Here is a 17,676-nt window from a genome sequence, read left to right as displayed (position 1 = left end):
CAGGGCCTGGCACATTCTTAATACACAGCAGCTGTGTTTATTCCAGTCCTCATCTTTTAGGGTAGTAGGTGGTCTTTTCCTTTCTGATTACACCCTTTTTGTCAATCAGAAGCAAAGAGGACCCTGGTTGCTCTAGAGGGGACCCCCTTGAAGAAGTAATTTGAGGAGTCTGTATTGCTGCCTTGGTTCAGCTCTCCTACCTGGTCCTCCAGTCTATTGGTGCTTCTATCCAGGGCCACCCCCTGCAGTTGGGCCGGTGTGTCCTCCATGGGGTGCAGGTGGTGCTCTGGGTGTGAGGCTGGGTTCTCTTGGAGGAAGAGGCACCCAATTCCAGTTCTCAGAGTTGCCCTGCAGACAGGTGTCCTGCTCTCACCCATCCCTCCCGCCGCACGCTTCCACCTAACTTCCCCAAGCACAGATCCCGTCACATCCTTCCACTGCCTCGAACCATCAACAGGTCCTTTTTTTCAGCAGAAGAAAACCTCCTGATGCTTTAGGTTTGCAGTTAAGTCTCCCATGATGTGGCCTCAGTCGTCCTTCCCAGACTCATCTTTCTCTCCTTCTCCCTCGCTGGGTTATGTGAGGACGGGCCAGGGCCAGGGCTTTGCCAGTGCCATTTGCCGTTCCCTCCGTCTGGAGTGTTCTGGCCCTGATGGCTGAGGAAGTTTCCTCTTCTTTCCTTCAGGCCCTATTTGCGCTTTATCTGTTTTATCTTCTACCTGAGGCATCGTAGAAGTCAGTCTTCCTGACATTTCCTCTCACTTCCCTTCCCTCTCTTCAGACCCCCTCACAATTTGCTGCCTCATCTACCCATGCTTCCATCTCCTTTGTAGGACTGGAACTGGCAGGAGGGCTGGGACCCTCTTATTCATCCTCATGCTGAGTGGAGAATAAAGGATTTGGTGGTCCTCAGTGTGGCAGTTCAGCCACTCCCCACCATAGGAAGGTCTGGGCAGTGGGCTCACTGGCAAGCAAGGGAGGGCACGGTTATGCAGGGGGAGCCTGTTGGGTGGCCAGTTTGGGCTCTGGGGGATTCAGAGTACGCTGTCTTTCTCTCCTCACTACTGCCCCTATCCCCCTCATTTTTAACCCAGCGAGAAGAGCAAAGTTCCCTCTATAACTGTGGGCCTTCCAACAGCTCTGGTCTTGGCCCCCCGCCCTTCTCTCTCACTCAGCAATTTCATCCCCTCCTGCAGTTTCAGCTAATCCTTCTCCCACTATCTATGCTGGGAAAGTGAGCCCTGGAGAAGTCCCATAGAAGGCGAGGCGTCCTCAAGGGGGTGCCTGCGTGGGCGTGCATTCTCTTGCACATACATGCACATGCATTCACACGCCTCCAGGCACCATTAGACTGACCCCGTATCGAGGACCATAGGGAATTGGGGCAGCAGCGGGAGAGAAGGCAATAGAAGCTCTGGCTGATGATTTGGGAAAATGCTTTCCTTATCACTGGAGGTTTCCCGAAATAGCAGGAGTCAGCTGATACTGAGCCTCCCTTCCCCCAACTCCTAGAGCAAGCACCCTGCCACAGTGCCAGTCGCAAGCAGCCTTGAGACAGGGCAAAATACAGGCTTTCTGTACCCCCTTACCCGTCCAAATCCCAGGCCCCAGTCGGTCACTGGCTCTGCCTTGTGATATATTGTTTCTTGGAGAAACATCTCCCCAATTAACTGTAAGCTCCTTGAAGGCAGGGGCCATTCTTTTGTCACGTGGGCATCTCCCCTCCCTCACGTCCCCTATCTGTACAGGACCCAGTACATAGTAGGTATTCAGTAAATGCTCAGTGAAGTTTTGTATAAAGGAATGAACAATGAACCTGGGTCAGACACTTGGGTAACTAGTTGAATATTTTATGTATATGAATATATGTATACAGATGGACTTCATGAAGGGCCTAGTCTGTACCAGACATTCTACACCCAGGTCTGGCAACCTCCCAAGCTCAGTATTTTCCATGGTCCCCCACAACCCCTCAGGAAGCTCTGCTGCCTCTGCTATTCACTGCCAGTGGAGAAATTCTAGGGTTATTTTAACATCAGATCAGACAAACATATTAGAAATAAAAATTTCTGTTTGTCGTAGGCGTATTTGTTTTAAGTATAACAAATCAAACTATATAAGACAGGAATGGTACTTGGCTAATGATAACTGAGACTCGAAAAACAAGAGCTTAAACAAATTAGGAGTGAATTATTCAATAATAATAACAATAAATAGGCAGCCCTTATACAGTGCCTACTTTGTGGCAGGTGCTAGTGTAAGCCTGTTAGGCAAAGTCACTCATGTAATCTTTGCAATAACTCCGTGAGGTAGGTGTTATTATTCTCCTCATTTTACAGACAAGGAAACAGGCACAGAACTGGGATGGTCAAACATGGGAAAGAAGTCTGGAGGTAGGCAGACCAGGGCGGGTTCTGTCCTCAACATCCCAGGTTCCACCTATCTTTCTGCACCCCAATCCTTATTGCTCGGCTAACGGTCACTTAAGGCCATGGAGGTTAATGTAGCACCATCCATCTTATCTGTAGGCCAGGCGGGAAAAGAAAAACCCTTTTAGAGTGCTTCTCCACAAGCTCCATTGATGACTTCCTCGTGCCTCTCACAGGCCACCCCTTTCCGCAAGGCAAGGAACGCTTTGAGCAGGGCACATTGTCCTCCATCCCACACTGATGCAGAGGCTCCTTCAGGAAGAAGAAAAGTAGAAATGGACATGAACAGGCAATCCTATGTAGGCCACTCCTGGTCTGACACAACTCTGACTGGCTTAAGCGAAAATGGGCAATAGTATTTCAAGGATCCAGGAGGGGGAGGCTCATGGAAGTAGAATATAGTCAGCCCTCAGGAAAAGGCTGAACCTGGGAACTGGAAGGCTGTCAGCATCCGAGAGAGTTTCTGTTCTCTCTCGTTGCTGATTTCTATCTTCAGATCATCTCTGCTCCTCTCCTCAGCCGAAGAGATAGGTAGAAGATGGCCACCCCACCGGGGCCCACACTGCAAATTCCAAGTCCTCTACAAAGACTGACCTGACCCAGCGGGGAGGGGAAAGAGATGTTACAGACCCAAACTGCCACAGGAGAACATCTGATTGGTCTGTTTTGACCACATGACTATCTTTGGTGCAAGCAGCTACGATGGAGTGGGAATAAGATGTATATATGAGGCTGCTGGAGGCCTACCCCTTTGACCCATGGATGGAGAGGAGAGAATTTTCAAAGATTGGGAATTCTTGAAAGTTGGGGATTCACTCTACCACCCCCTGCCCATTATCTAGAAGTCTGCATAAAAAGTCAGACCCTGTAACAGTCTTGGCGATGTAGGAATTGGCTATGCTTCTTTTTTCAGTGTGGCACTCCTTGTTCGGCTGGCATTTGCAGAGCCGCAAGCCCTGGTTCATTGAGCCCTGTCCCGACCATCAGCACCCCACACTCCAGCTTCTTTCCTCGCTGCGCTTCTCCTTCTGTCCCTCCTTTGCACCCCTCTTCGGGCCTACTGGCTTCCTTGCCAAGGGCAAAAGAGGTCTTTGCAGGTGATGGCAAAGCAGGCCTGTGTGTGAGCTCCGGTGGGATTCCTGAAGTGAGCCCCTTGGCCCACTCTTGCACTCCTAAGGTTTGGAATGTTTATCTGAAAAAAAAGGCTTTACCTGTCTCCTCCCTGATAAGTGTCCAGCCTGTCTGTCTCTGGGTGACTGGTCCGTGTGTAGAGTGTTCATCCATCTGCTGCTCTGGCTCTCTCCTCCTCTTTTTCTCCTCCCTCACCTGAGTAGAGGAGATGGAATCCAGGTCCTGCCCTCGGTCCTCTCCCGCCCTCATTTATGCGCTGTGTTCCCTTCCCTTCTCCTCAAACAGCAGACATGGGGTTGTGCTGGAGCCCAGGTGGAAGAAGTGGTATTAATCTAGCAATTATTGACTCTAGAGGGACTTGGCAAACAATTTATATAAAAACCGTAAGTGAGTGGAATTTCTGCTTTGGAAATTAGGTGCTTTAAGGCCAGGGGCCTGGGGGAGGAGAAGAGGCCCAATATGCGCTCCTAATTTAGATTCCAAAGCTCAGGATCTGGCCACACCGACCCAGGGTGGGGAGGCAAGAAGGCCTTGAGGAATTGGGGGCAGGGAGAGGGTTGAGAATAATGAGGGGAGAGCAATCGTCCTACACTTTAGATGTTGCTGGTAGAGGAAAAGGCCAGCTCATGTCTAAAAGATGATATTTGCGTATGTGTTGAATATCACCAATTAGGTGTTATATCAGCCAGGGTCCCCCCAGGAAACAGATGGCACACTCAAATTGGGAAATGGGAGGACAGTTTAATAAAGGAACTATTTACAAAGCTGTGGGAAGGGATTTGGGAACCATATGGGTCTGCTCACTGTGGGCTCACTGAGGCTGGCGAGGAGCGGGCAGCACTCCTAGACCTAAAGGGGGAAAAGGAGGAGGGGAAGGGGAGAGGGGGTGGCTGCTGCAACCTGGAGGCAGAGGAGCCTGTAGGACTGGAGCTCACTCTGCTGCCTCCTCTCTCCTCCCTTCTCCCGACTTCTGCCAGTGCCCTGCCACACACACGCGCGTGCACACACACACACACACACACACACACACACACACACACTTGGCCAAACAGAGGGAAGGAGTCCCTGATCCTCTCCCCCGCCTTCTCACAGCTCCCCCACACACACACGCGCGTGCACACACACACACACACACACACACACACACACACACTTGGCCAAACAGAGGGAAGGAGTCCCTGATGCAGCCTAGGCACAGAGCAGGAGCAGGGGAGAGAGTGGAGGGGCAAATAGAAAGCATCCAGCACAGGTGTCAACAAAAGGAAATCCCCCAGTCCACCGCTCCGCCCCTCCCCCCACCGCCCTGCCTCCCCTACCCAAGGCACCAACATAGCTCTCATTAATGGATGCTCACTGTCTGCCAGGCACTGCTCCAGGCCTTTTAAAGATAGTAACTCCTTTAATACTTATATCTGCTGAAGGAGTTAATTTTGCTATTGTCAGTCACTCCCAATCAAGGGAAACTAAGTCAGGCAGAAGTTAAGTTTTTTTCCCAGAGTCAGCTGGTAAGGAGAAGAGCTGGGATTTGAACCCAGGTTGACTGGCTCCAGATGGTTGGCCCTGCCCTTTGATTCCCTTCTGTCCCGAGTCCAGGAATCAGTGTCAGAGAAAGGAGATGGTGGGCACCAGGGACAGGATGGCAGTGCCAAGCCCCAGGCAGCAGGAAGGACCCAGCTTACCACTGAGGAATAACTACACGTGAGCAACAGTGTGAAACTCTCCAGGGAGTAAGTTTGGGCCAAACTTCCCTCGCAGAGGATCTCTGCTAAGAGGGATGGCCAGGCTCTTGGGTGGAGGGATGGCCAGGCTCTTGGGTGAAGGGATCAAAAAGGTGTTCTAGGGACTACTGGCCCACAGGGTGTGGCATGGGGCAGGGTAAGGAAGAAGGGGACTCTGCTGGGCACGTACACTGTGTGGTCACTGCAGCAATGGAGTGGTTTTTTTTGTTATCCCATTCACATACAAGTGAGGAAACTTGAGCAGGAAGTAAATCATCCTACTGTAATTTTCCAGACCTGAGATAAGGTAGTGGCAGTAGGGAGGGATGAGAGGAGGGTTTAGGAGCAAAGAGTCTTAGAGAGGATTGGAAGCCCAGGGGCCCCTAGTCCTCAGGAGGACTGGCAGAATCAACCTTGGGATCACCTACTTGCTGGCCCCAGGTGTCTGCCTCCAGTAGAAGTGATTCTGACTTGCTCTCTCCCCTGGAATCCCTGAGCAGTTCAGCCTTTCGTTTCACAGATGAGGAAAGTGATACCAAGGAGGTCAGTCAGTGGTGGGTCAGGGACCTGTGAGGGAAGTGGGGTCAGCAGGGCTTGGTGACACAGTGGATGGGTCGCAGGAGAGAGGTGGGAGCTGATTCAGAGGGTACTAGTCAGGCCTCCAGGGTAACTTTTGGTTTGTTCCATAGTAGAAGTTTTAAGGAACGAAAACTAGTTTAAATAAGATTTAAAAAATTTTTATGGACTAGGTAATATTAAACATATTCAATGTTCGAAGATGAAAATAATATAAAAAGGTATATATTGAGAAGCCTAACTCATCATTTTGTGAATTATAGGCAAACTTTTTAATTTATCAGTTTGGTTTATTTTTTCCAGTGTATGTTAATTCTAAGATGGGCAAATATAAGTATATATTCTTATTTCTACTCTCTTTTTACACAAAAAAGTAACCTATTATTATACTGTTTTGCACCTTGCTTTTCTCACTTAAAATCCCTGGAGATTTCTTCACATCAAAAATCTAGAGAAAAATCCTTATTCTTTTCTAGAGCTGCATAGTATTCCATTACAAATATATACCATAGCTTATTTAAGCAGTTTTCCATTGATATTCAGTTGTTTCATGTCTTTTGTTATTTCAAAGAATGCCACAGGAACAATCTCGTGCGTAAGTCACCTTGCACACGTGCAGGTGCCTCCGAAGTCTATTTTTGCTTCTCAATTATCTGAGATGAAGCAGCAAGTTTTACTTTTCAATTTACAGTCTGTCGCAGGTAGATACTTACACAAAATTTAATAAACGTAAATCACTAGAGAAGTGAAAACACTATGCAAAATACAAGCCCAAATATTTTGTTATTAGATCCAATAGACATAAAAATTACTCTCAAATTACTATAATTTGTTTTTAAACATTTACTCTCAAATCTCTACATTTATCTTGCCGTAGAGTCATTACATTTTGTGGATCAACACTGGTGCGTGGACCGTACTTTGAGCAGCACTGGTCTAGACTCTCAGAAATTAGGTCAAAGGATAAATGCCTCTTGTTTTGTCAAATATATCAGATTCCCCTCTATAGGTTGTACCATTTTGTGCACCCACCAGCAGTATATAAGAGTGCCCCTCTTTCCCACAGCCTCAGCAAGAGCGTGTTATCTAACTCGGAATTTTGCTGAACTGATAGGCGATCAGAGGTATCTCAGTCTAAATTTTAATTTGCATTGCTCCTATTATAAGTGAGAATAAGTGCTATTCATGTTTTTAAGCCTATTTACATTTATATTCCTTGTCCATTTTTCTACTGGATTATTGATTTTTTTCTTCTTGATTCCCAGGAGTTCCTTACATATTAGGAATATTAAGCCCTGGTCTGTAATATGATTTGCAAATATTTTTTCCCAGTTTGTCATTTGCCTTTTGATTTTGCTTGATGCTATTTTGGGGGGGTGGGGGGAAGGGAGAGAGAAAAGGAAGCATGCAGAAGTTTGTGATTTTTATGTAGTTAAATTTGTCAATCTTTTCTTTAATAGCTTCCAGATTTTGAGTCGTGGTTCTCCACTCCAAGGTTATAAAGAATTCTGCCAACATTTCTTCTAGTATTTTGATGATTTCATTCTCAGTATTTAATCTTTTATCTAGTTGGAATTTGTAAAGTGTGAGTAATGGATCCAAATTTATTTTTTTTTTAGAAATGGCTATTCACTCATCCTACGTCCATTTATTAAAATCTTAAGATACCATTTTTATCATTAAAACTAATTTTAAGCCATTTGGGACCCTAATAGAAAAAGCTCTGTAATTTGTCAGTTTTGTGTAGAAAATGATTCCAAGGGAAATTAGCTTTCAAGATATGATCTATAACTTCGTGTTACTAGAGCATAATAAACCCTAAGTAACATAAATAAAATATAAATTTATTTATTAAACAAACTAACCTATGGGGCCGCCGACAACCAAGAGGAACTTGGGAGAAGTGGGCATTGGCGAGGGAGCGCGTAGTGAGCTTGAGTGTTTGCGTTGCAGGTCTTCCCCCAGCCTGTCTCTGGAGCTGGGAGCTAGGACTGCAGAGGGGCCCACCATGGTGGTTCTGGGACCCCTGGCTATCACCCTGTTGCCGCCCAGCCTCGCACTGCTGGTGTTCCACCTCTCCAGCTCCCAGGATGTCTCCAGTGAACCCAGCAGTGAGCAGCAGCCATGCGCCCTGAGGGAACACCCCACCGTGGCCTTTGCAGGTGAGAGCCATTTCCCACTCAGTCTTTTTTGCAATGAACATGTACTGAAGGACTTAGGTAGGACCGCAGGTGGGTTCCTTTGGCTGTTGGCAGTCCTGGGATGATCATTTCCTGTAAGGTACAGAGACTCTTGTTCTGGGGATAGATCTCAGACAGACGGCAGCCGTGGGCTGGAGGGGTCTGATTTTAGTTTCCAGACAGTGCATCTAGATCCTTTGTCCGTGTTTACTTGGGGAGGAAGGGTCTTTCTTTGGGATTCCTTTGCTAGAGAATCAGATGTGGACGCCCTGGGTGGGCTGGCCAAGGGTAAATTGGTTGTCTCAGCTCTAGCTCTTCTGGAAGCATGAGCTCTATTTGTTGGCTTCCAATTGGGGGGAAGAATGAAGATGACTCACTTGTTAGAAGTGCCTAGTGATCTCTGGAAATATTCCTTCTGCTCTAAGACGGCTGTAGGGATGCCTGTTTTGGGGGTCTTGGTAGCCCCCAGGGAAAGGGACCCTGATAACTAATAACTCCTTCTGTCTGTCAAGGGAGGTCAGAAGAGTGTCTTACTAAAGTGTTTCCCAAACTGGGATTTGTGAATTACTGGACATATTCTGAAGGGCCCATAAGTTCTTAATAAGAATTTCTAAAATTATTAAATGCATTTGATGATAATCTAAAAGGAAAACAAAACACAAATACTGGAACTTCCTGGATGTTCTCCCATGATCTGTTAGCCCGTCTGGGGGTCCCTGATGATGTTACGATCACATCAACACTTCAGGATCCATTGCCTATGTGGCAGCTCACACTGGCATTTACAAATGTAGTCTCAGGGGTCCCCAGGTTCTTGAGTTTGATAAACATCTGTCCTATTTCCCTTTCATAATAACCCTGGGGGGAGAGACAGGACAAAGCTATCACCTTCTTTTACAAATGGGGGTGGGGCTGAGGTTGGAGAAATGCGTCAGAGCCTCCTGACTCACTCCCCATGACAGACTGATCAGGTGTCCTAGGCAGGAGGCTGTCCATTCTGTCCTCTGGGATTCCCACAGACTGTCAAGAGGGTCAAGACGGAAACCAGAGTGGGAAAATAAATCCATGAGTTTGAAGCTGGCATGAGATTTGGGGGCCAAGGGGAGCTGGTATGAATAGGAGTTGGGGGCTGTGAGGTAGGCGACTTAGGGTGTTTAGAAGTGTGAAATTCCCAGCTGTGGGCTGTCTCCTGTCTCCTGTCTCAGAGGGGAGGGTTTCTACCTGTTTTCTCTGTGCTGATTTGTTTCAGCTGAAAGTCAGTCTTTGAAGGCTTAAGTGGATTAAAGTAAATTAGCAATGTCTTTAAGCCTACAAAACGTGTGGTGTACACCCTCAGACTCCTGATGGCTCCTTAGGTGCCGATGGTGGTTGTCACTGAAGGGAAGGACCAAGCAGGGGACAGAGGAGCTGGGTTTTGAGTGCCGAGGGCTATCCTTACATCGGGGGCCACTGTGGCAGCTCCTAATGAAATATTTCATGGGATTTGCCCAAAACATTATTGGCCTGGCTGATTCTGGGGACAAGGACGATGGAAGGAGAACTGGGGAATCTGTTCTCCTGTCAGGCTGGTCCATATCGGTGTAAATTGGGAGGCGGGTCAATGGGCGGAGATGTAGGAGATGTGTTCCTTGGGTGCCTAGCTTTCTTGACATTATTTTTGATCTTCACATGTAAATTACTTGAATGAAACTGACTTGCCACCCACCACCCTTCAGAATGAAGAAATGAGGCTCAGGTTAACATAGGTGATTGACATAAGGTCGCCAAGGAATACCTGTAGTCCTGGGCAAGCGGAGATGGTCGGTCATCCTAGACTGACTGCCCTGGAGAGTGGCGTCATCTCTGACTTTCCTGCCCAGCCTCCTGGCCTCCAGCAACTCACCTCCTTCCCCATTCTGATGCCCTGGGTTTTCTTATTCATTTGCCAAATTTTTATTGGGCCCTGCTTGACGCCAAGCACGAAGCTGGACACTGCGGGGGCTCAGAGGTGAATAAGTTTCTTTTGAGTACTTGAGTATCTCTTATTGTTCCTTAAAAGTCGCTCCCTTTGGCCCCCAGCACAGTTGGTCCTGGACCAGGACCAGTTCCCTGGTCTCTCCACACCCTTTAGTGCCACTGAGCACACACTAGGGACTCTATTCATTTTGGACGATTGACTATGTTCTGTGTTCCGGAGAAGTTGCCATAATCCAGCCCAGCACCACTCCCTACCTTCTAGGTTCCCCTCATGTGTTACACCTTATTTCTGACCGATCTGTAGGTTTACAACCCTGTAGCTATGAGTTTTTGTCTCCCCCAACATCTGACTGATCTAAGTATCCTAGAGGAGCCGCCAGTTGCAGAATCTGACATTTTCCTGTTTCGTAAGGTTAAATTTTCTGCTAGGGGTTTCTTTTCAGTGGGATCCTCCTGTGTTTCTCTTTGGCCTGCACGTTATTCCTTTCGCCACAGCATGGCCTTTCTAGGCAGCAGGTAGACACCTGGAAATATGGAGTTAATACTGACAGTGGTTAATCCACAAAGTGGGTAATTGAATCGACTATACATAATTAAAATCACAGCCGCGTCATGGAGAATGTCATTTTTCTCTTAAAGATGCCGTCCAAAGCCTTCGCTGCACACGGAGCTCAGAACGTGCTTGGTGTTTTAAAGACAGCCTTCCCTCTGGTCCTCTTTGCCTATTTAATCAGAGGAAGCTGGCTCCCTTCCCAAGACAGTTCCCTCAGGATCACTGGGCTGCACATCTCTCCCTTCTCTCCCTTTCCCTTTTGCCCACGTTGGTCCCTTCCACGGTAGGGGAGAGGGACAGAAACCGGAAGGGGCCGCTACCCTCCACTCCCCCACCCCCACCTCCCTACTGTCATCCCAGCTCCTGTTCCCTCTCCTTCTCCCCTCCTCCCCGAAGAAGGGCCTGAGTGAAGACGGAGCTGAGAAGTCCCCCAGACGGAGTTCTCCTGGTTAGCCGCAGACCAGTCACCTCTTCCCCTGTTCGGCTGCCCACATCTGGAATACCTCTGTTGGAAGGGAAGAAGGGAATTAAAGTGTGACGCCGTTGCTACTGTTGGGGAGCACACAGTCTAATGGGGACAAGCAAGCCCCTCACATTCCCTCTCCGCCCCCCACAGAAAATACACTTGCACACATGTGGAGTGACAACAATATACAATGTGAATGGAACAGAAGGGGTAGAGAGAATGTGGAACAAAACATCAGTTGGAGAGGTCATAACCCAAGAAAGCTTCCTGGAGGAAGAGGACCTTTGGCTGGCTTAGTTTCTAAGGTTGTATAATATCCTACCAGGATTTCTGAGGGTGGCTCTGAGGTCAGCTAATAACCCAGGCTACCTGACTCCAGATCTACTCCTTATACTGGTATTGCCCAAATGTCATTGCAACTACGTGACAATTGTTGCCAACCCATAGTCACCTGCTGGGGGCAGAGGCACCCCCAAGGGGTTCGCTTCATTTTGCTGCAGAATTTCTTTCTTCTTTTTCTTTTTAATTGTGCATATTACAGTTTTCTGAAAACCATCCAACTCACAAAACCTCCAGTTCTCTAGCGAGCGATTAAGTGTTTGCCTGTCGTGCAGAAATGAAGGGGTGCTTTTACTCTGCAGTAGAGGGATAATGAGCAATGATTTATTTCCTTTGGATTACACACACACACACACACACATACACACACACACACACTCCTCTGGGCCTTTCTGTGAGTCAGTTGCTAATGCACTATGCAGAAAGGCACAGGGCCTCACAGTCCCCCTCATCTTCACCCCCATTAGCATGGATATTCCTCTACCTGAGGCTCTTTCATTACTGGTCAGTTCCCTCCCATCCATGAGCCATCTGTGAGAGAGAGCCATTAAAGGGCTGTGCATCAAGATGCAGGGAGTGGGTCTCCAGAGGGAGAGAAAAAGGAAAGTGGGCTGGGTACTGTTCCCCAGGCATATTCTCCCCAGACCACTGCTGACCCATCCAGAGGGCTGCGAGCTCTCCTCTCTGCCCACCCAATGCCCATGAGAGGCTTTGGCCTTGGCTGGGAAGATCCTTCCTTGCAGACAGGGAGAGACACTGACCACTCACCCTCCCTGGAGCCTTGTCTGATAACCTGGTTCTTTCTGTACAGAAGGGGGATGAGGGTTCTATATTCATTCAAATACTTCCAGGTGCTGGGCCAGGCCCGGAGATCCAAGAAGCAAGATCTTCCCTGGCCCCCAGGGCAAACCACTAGTATAGACACCCAGTGTGATGGGGGCTTTTATGGCAGTAGGGCAGATGTCTGTGGGAGCCCTTCCCCCTGGCTTGGGAAGTCAGGGAAGGCTTCCTAGAGGAGGCAGGGTGGGGATGGGGTGAACAGGAACTTCCACTGAGGGAGAACAGAAGTGTAAAAGTTTGCAGGCTCTTGTAGAATAGATCTGGAGAAGTGCACAGTGGTCTAGTTTAGTGGGGCCAGGGTGGAGAGTCTCAGGGGGATGTAAAAGTTGAAGCATCATTCTTTCTATGGGTCACTAAGTAATTAATGTTCCAGGCATATGACTTGGGAGGACAGTTGGGTCGCAACCCGAAGGCCTTCGCAGGAGTTAAGACATTTCCTTTTAAAAAGCTCTAAGCTGGAGAGTAACATAAACAGGTTTGCATTTTAGAAAGATCACTCTGGTTGCCTTGTGGGAAATGAACTGGAGGGGCAGGAGTGGAAGCCAGGCCAGTTAGGGGGCTGTTGGCACCATTCCAGGCAAGAGATGCTGGTGGCTTGGATGGGCGGGCGATGGGGTGTAGAGGGCAAGATGGATGGATTTCAGAGACGGTTGCAGAGCAGACAGGATTTGCCAGTGTGTTTGATGCAGCCGGTGAGGGGCTGAGGGAGCCAAGGGTGATTACAGGTCTCCCTCGGAGCAGCTGGGAGCACGTATGGCCCCTCTCTGAGGTAGGGAGCACAGCAAGAACAGTGACAACACCCCCTAGTTGGCTGCCCACAGGTCTCACTGCACCCTGACTTCACCCTAACTGCAGCCCTTCCATTCTCCTGCCCCATGCTGGTGGTGCAGCAGGGAGCTCCTGGTTCAACAGTAACTGGATGTCTGCCTCTCCCTCCTCCAGACCTGAAGCCCTGGGTCTCTAACTTCACCTATCCTGGAGCCCGAGATTTCTCCCAGCTCGCTCTGGATCCCTCCAGGAACCAGCTCATCGTGGGAGCCAGGTAATGAGGCACAGGCGGGTCTGGGCCAGAAGTGCAGGTGCCTAGAATGGAGTGCAGAATATTATCTGAGATGTGGCTACTGTGGGCATTCTCACAACCTGGGCCCCTGTTCCTCCCTGCCAGGCCTTCTCTGTATCTGAATGCCTGTTCCCCACAGATATTCTAGACCTCCGGACCTCCGGACCTCCGGACCTCTGGATCTCAGCAAGCCAGTACCTATCTGGCATCCTCCCTGGGAGCTCTGTGTAGGAAAGGTGCTCAGGAGCCCCCTACTGGCCATCTGGCCACCTGCAGCTGCAACCGGATGCAGGCGATGGGCTTCTTTGCAGGACCTCACTTCCTTGTTTGTTACCTGACCTCTTTTAGCCCCACTGTCCAAGTCTGGCATCCAAAGGATAATATGTTCTAGGGAGGACTTGTGGGGACTTTATGGGGTGGAGTAGGAGGAGATAATTCTCACAAAATCATAGACCATCAGCTCTGGTAGGGAAGGGAGTTTAGAGATGGTTGACTTCAGTGGGTCTCAAAGAATGGTCCCTGGACCAGCAGCACCAGCAGCACCTGGAAACTTGTTAGAAATGCAAGTCTTTGAGCTCCATCCCAGACCTGCTGAATCAGAAGCTCGGGGTGGGCCCAGCAAGCTGCATTTCAGCAGCCCCTCCAGGTGAGTCTTAGGTTTGAGAATCGCTGGTCTGATCCAACTGCCTTAATTTAAACATGGAGGCAGAGGGCTGGATAGGGGAAGGTGAACATCTCAAGATCACATAGAAAGATGACAACAGGTATGAGGACTAGAACTCAGGTTTCCTAAGCCCAGGACTAGTTTGTTCTGCCAGTCCATGTTATCACCTCCTACTGCAGTGGTGTTTTTCAGATGCTCCCAACCCCAGAGCTTCTGATTCTGCTGGCCTGGGGGTGGGGGAGGGTGACCACTAGATTTGGCACCTCCCGGTTTCACTAGATAGCTGATCATCCTTGACCTCTGGGCTTTCCTGAGTGTCCCTACCCACTCATTTGTGGTATGAAAAGAAGGGAAGTCAAGGACAGAGCTCTGGACTAGGGCCAGATGAGCTTGATTTTTGTCTCAGGTGATCTTCATCTTTGACTTTCCTCATCTGTAAGGACTGGATTACAGTCTCTAGGCTACAAACCTCACAAGGCTATGACGAAGCTGGACTGAAAGCATTTTATTACTTTTTTAATTTTTATATTAACTAGTTATATGTGTTATGGTATAACACTCAGAAGGTATACAGTGAAAAGCAGGGCCACCGCTTCACACTCGAAGCAAGACCCTTCCTTGGAGGCTCGCCGTGTGACGAGTTTGTGTGTCCTCCCAGAGGTAACTTGTACATATGAAGGTCGGCAAGAATATGGACTTAATTTTTCCAGCTAAGAGACGAAGTGTTTTACTTTGTATTTTGAAATAATCATAGATTTACATGTAGTTGTAAGAAATAATACAGTGAGATCCAATCCATATACCCTCGACCCAGGTTCCCCCAATGATAACATCTTGCATAACAATAGTACAAAATTACAATCAGGAAGCTAATATTGGTAAGATCCTTCTCCCTTATTCAGATTCCACCTGCTTTGCGCATGTTGTTTTAAAAATCCTGATGCCTCCTTCTGAACTTGTGGAAGCATTTCAAAAGCTGCCATTCATTCTGCGTTTGCCATGTGCCAGGCACCGTTTTATGTACCCTGTATGTAGCAAAGCATCTAAAACATGTAGTCAATCAGGCAGGTAACAAATCATCTAATCTTCACAAAAACCTCCAGAAACTGGGTTCTGTGAGTCCATTGTATGGACAAGGAAACTGATACCCGGAAGGGGAGATTTTCTGCCTGTGGTCACACTGCTCTTTCTGACCCATTCTGGGGCTTCCCCCACACAGGTAGAGACACATCTTTTGCTGGGTACTTAATCCTGGCTATGCCCCCAGGGAACAGGGGGGAAATCAGTCCTGGACTTGGCCCCTTGCACCTCTTGGAGCAAATGAAGTGGGTCCTCAATTTTTTCTCTCTTTTCTTCTCTAGGTCACTTTCTTTCCTCCTTCTCTTCTGCCGGCCAGATTTTCCCCTTTTTTTCTGACCTCCTGGGCCTCTGGAATTCAGGACAGGGGACATTTTTTTATTCCTTTGTACCCCGCCTTGTTCCATAAGGGATTAGGGCGGTTCAGGCTACAGAGATTTTTCTCTGTTATCATCTCCCAGAAGAGCAGACTGAGATGTTGTGATGAATGATTTTTGATGGGATAAAAATGAATAAAGTGATGCAATGTTTCCCCTAATTTTTTAAAGCTGTGAGCAGATGCTTGTGTTACCTGAGCAGACAGCTGGGGCAGAGCCATCAGCGGGATCCCATCTGTCTCTTGGCCAGGAAGGTGGGGGTAGGGAAGCTCTTCGGAGCAAGAGTCTGGGGAGGGACAGCAGAAGCCTGGAGCCAAGGTCATTCCGTGAGGTCCACCAGGAGAGCAAAGAAGCTGAGTGGGGCCTGGGCCTGGAGCCCGAGCTGGAGAATAGGAGTCTCCAGCCTGAGATGTCTCCTTCAGGCCCCTGGATTCATTCAGCAGGGCCCCTCCTTCTTCTTCTGGCCCATTCCACAACCTTTCCCCTCGTTTCTCTTCTCAGCACAGCTGAGGTAGGCCAGAACTTTCTAAAGCAATTATTCCTGAAAACTTCAGGAATGAGTAGAGGAATGACCCAAGGAAGATGTAAGAAGGAAAGAAAACTCTTTGGGAAAACCCAAATTTTACATCTGCTTGGCATTAATGAAGCATTTTAACATGCATCACATTATTCCCCTGTCTCCACGGCCCTGGGAAATAAGAAAGACAGGCACATCCACTTTATAGATGGAGACTCGGAGCTGCTCAGAAGGCCCCTAGCAAATGGCTGAACTGGAATTCATTCTCCCTTCTCTGGGAGAGTCACAAGGTCTACTCTGTGATCCTGCAGTCACTTTCGTGTGGCACTCTGACTGGTGGTTCTGCCACCCTCGAGTCCCAGCATAGTGGCCTTGTGGCTCCAGAGTCCAGGCAAAGCAATTCCAGCAGTGCCCGCCACTGTGAGTGCTCAACAAGCGACTGATAGTAGTAGTAGTGGTGAGAGTATTGTCGTTATTATTTAAGGGTTTTTAAAATTCAGACTTTATTTGTTTAGAGCGGTTTTAGGTTCACAGCGAAACTGATGGGAAGGTACAGAGAATTCCCATATACCTGCCACCCCACACGTGTCGTCTACCCCACCGTTAACATCCCCCACCAGAGTGGTGCATTTATTACAATTGATGAACCTGCTCTGACACGTCATCATCACCCAAAGTCCATAACTTTCGTTATGGTTCGCTCTTGGTGGTGTGCATCCTATGGGTTTGGACAAATTTATAATGACATGTACCCCTTATTATGGCATCATACAGAGTATTTTCACTGCCTTGAAAATCCTCTGTGTTCTGCCTTTTCATCCATTCCCTCCTACCACCAACCCCTGGCAACTACCGCTCCAGTTTAACTGTCTCCATAGTTTTGTCTTTTCCAGAATATCATATAGTTGGAATCATACAATATGTAGCCCTTTCAGATTGCCTTCTTTTTCTGAGTAATATGCATTTAAGATCCCTCTAATGTCATGGCTTGACAGCTCATTTCCTTTTAACACTCAATAATGTTCCATTGTCTGGATGGACCACAGTTTATTTATCTAGTCACCTACGGAAGGACATCTTGGCTGCTTCCAAGTTTTGGCAATTACTGAATAAAGCTGCTATAAACATCCATATGCAGGTTTTTGTGTGGACATAAGTTTCCTTATTTAAGATTTCTGAGCAACAGGCTGATATGATGAAAACGGTACTTGAGGAATTTGAGTCTGGCAGCCCTGTACTGGCTGGGCTCTGGGGAAGAGGAATCGCGAGGTGGCAGAGGGGTCAATTTGGGCAAGAGAAGACGCGTGGTCCAGGGAGGTGGACAGGTATCCAGAGTCACTGACTATAGGTAGGAATGAAGGACTTAAGGAAGCACACAGGACTTCAGGGGCCCACAGCATGGGGCCAAGAGATGGCTGGCCTTTATGAGGAAGGGAATGGGTCAGGAAGGTGGGTGAGGGCAGGAGGAAGATGGCCTGTCTGGGTTTCTGCAAGAGCTCCAAGAGACTTTAAGTTTCACAGAAACAGTTTCCACGGTTAGAAAAGGTGGTGGGGGTTCCTCCCTGGGCCTGCCAGGATGGCCAGGAAGCAGAGACAGTGTGGGCTACAGGAGTAGACAAGTCTGGGTTTTAATCCCTCCACTTACACTCTCTGGGTTTTAACTCTTTCACTTAGTATCTCTGTGACTTGGGCCATTTACCCAAACTGTTTCCTTATCTGCACAATGGAGTTTTCTCTCTCTACTTCTGGGGTTGCTGTGAAGATTAAGTGAGCTAACAGAGGTAAAGCTCTCC

At 48.3% G+C, this 17,676-nt stretch overlaps 1 protein-coding gene across 1 annotated transcript in view; it reads left to right on the top strand.

The window, feature by feature from the left end:
* The window catches only part of SEMA5B (semaphorin 5B), a 113,625-nt gene that overhangs the window by 67,382 nt on the left and 28,567 nt on the right, over positions 1-17,676 (top strand). The window contains exons 2-3 of the mRNA XM_025052168.1: positions 7,808-8,016; positions 13,131-13,230. Coding sequence (XP_024907936.1) covers positions 7,863-8,016; positions 13,131-13,230 — 254 coding nt within the window. The 5' untranslated portion in view covers positions 7,808-7,862. The remainder of the gene's footprint in view (positions 1-7,807; positions 8,017-13,130; positions 13,231-17,676) is intronic.

This window comes from Pteropus alecto, unplaced genomic scaffold, assembly GCF_000325575.1.
Source record: "Pteropus alecto unplaced genomic scaffold, ASM32557v1 scaffold251, whole genome shotgun sequence".
NCBI lineage: Eukaryota > Metazoa > Chordata > Mammalia > Chiroptera > Pteropodidae > Pteropus > Pteropus alecto.
This window is presented reverse-complemented; position numbering and strand designations above follow the sequence as displayed.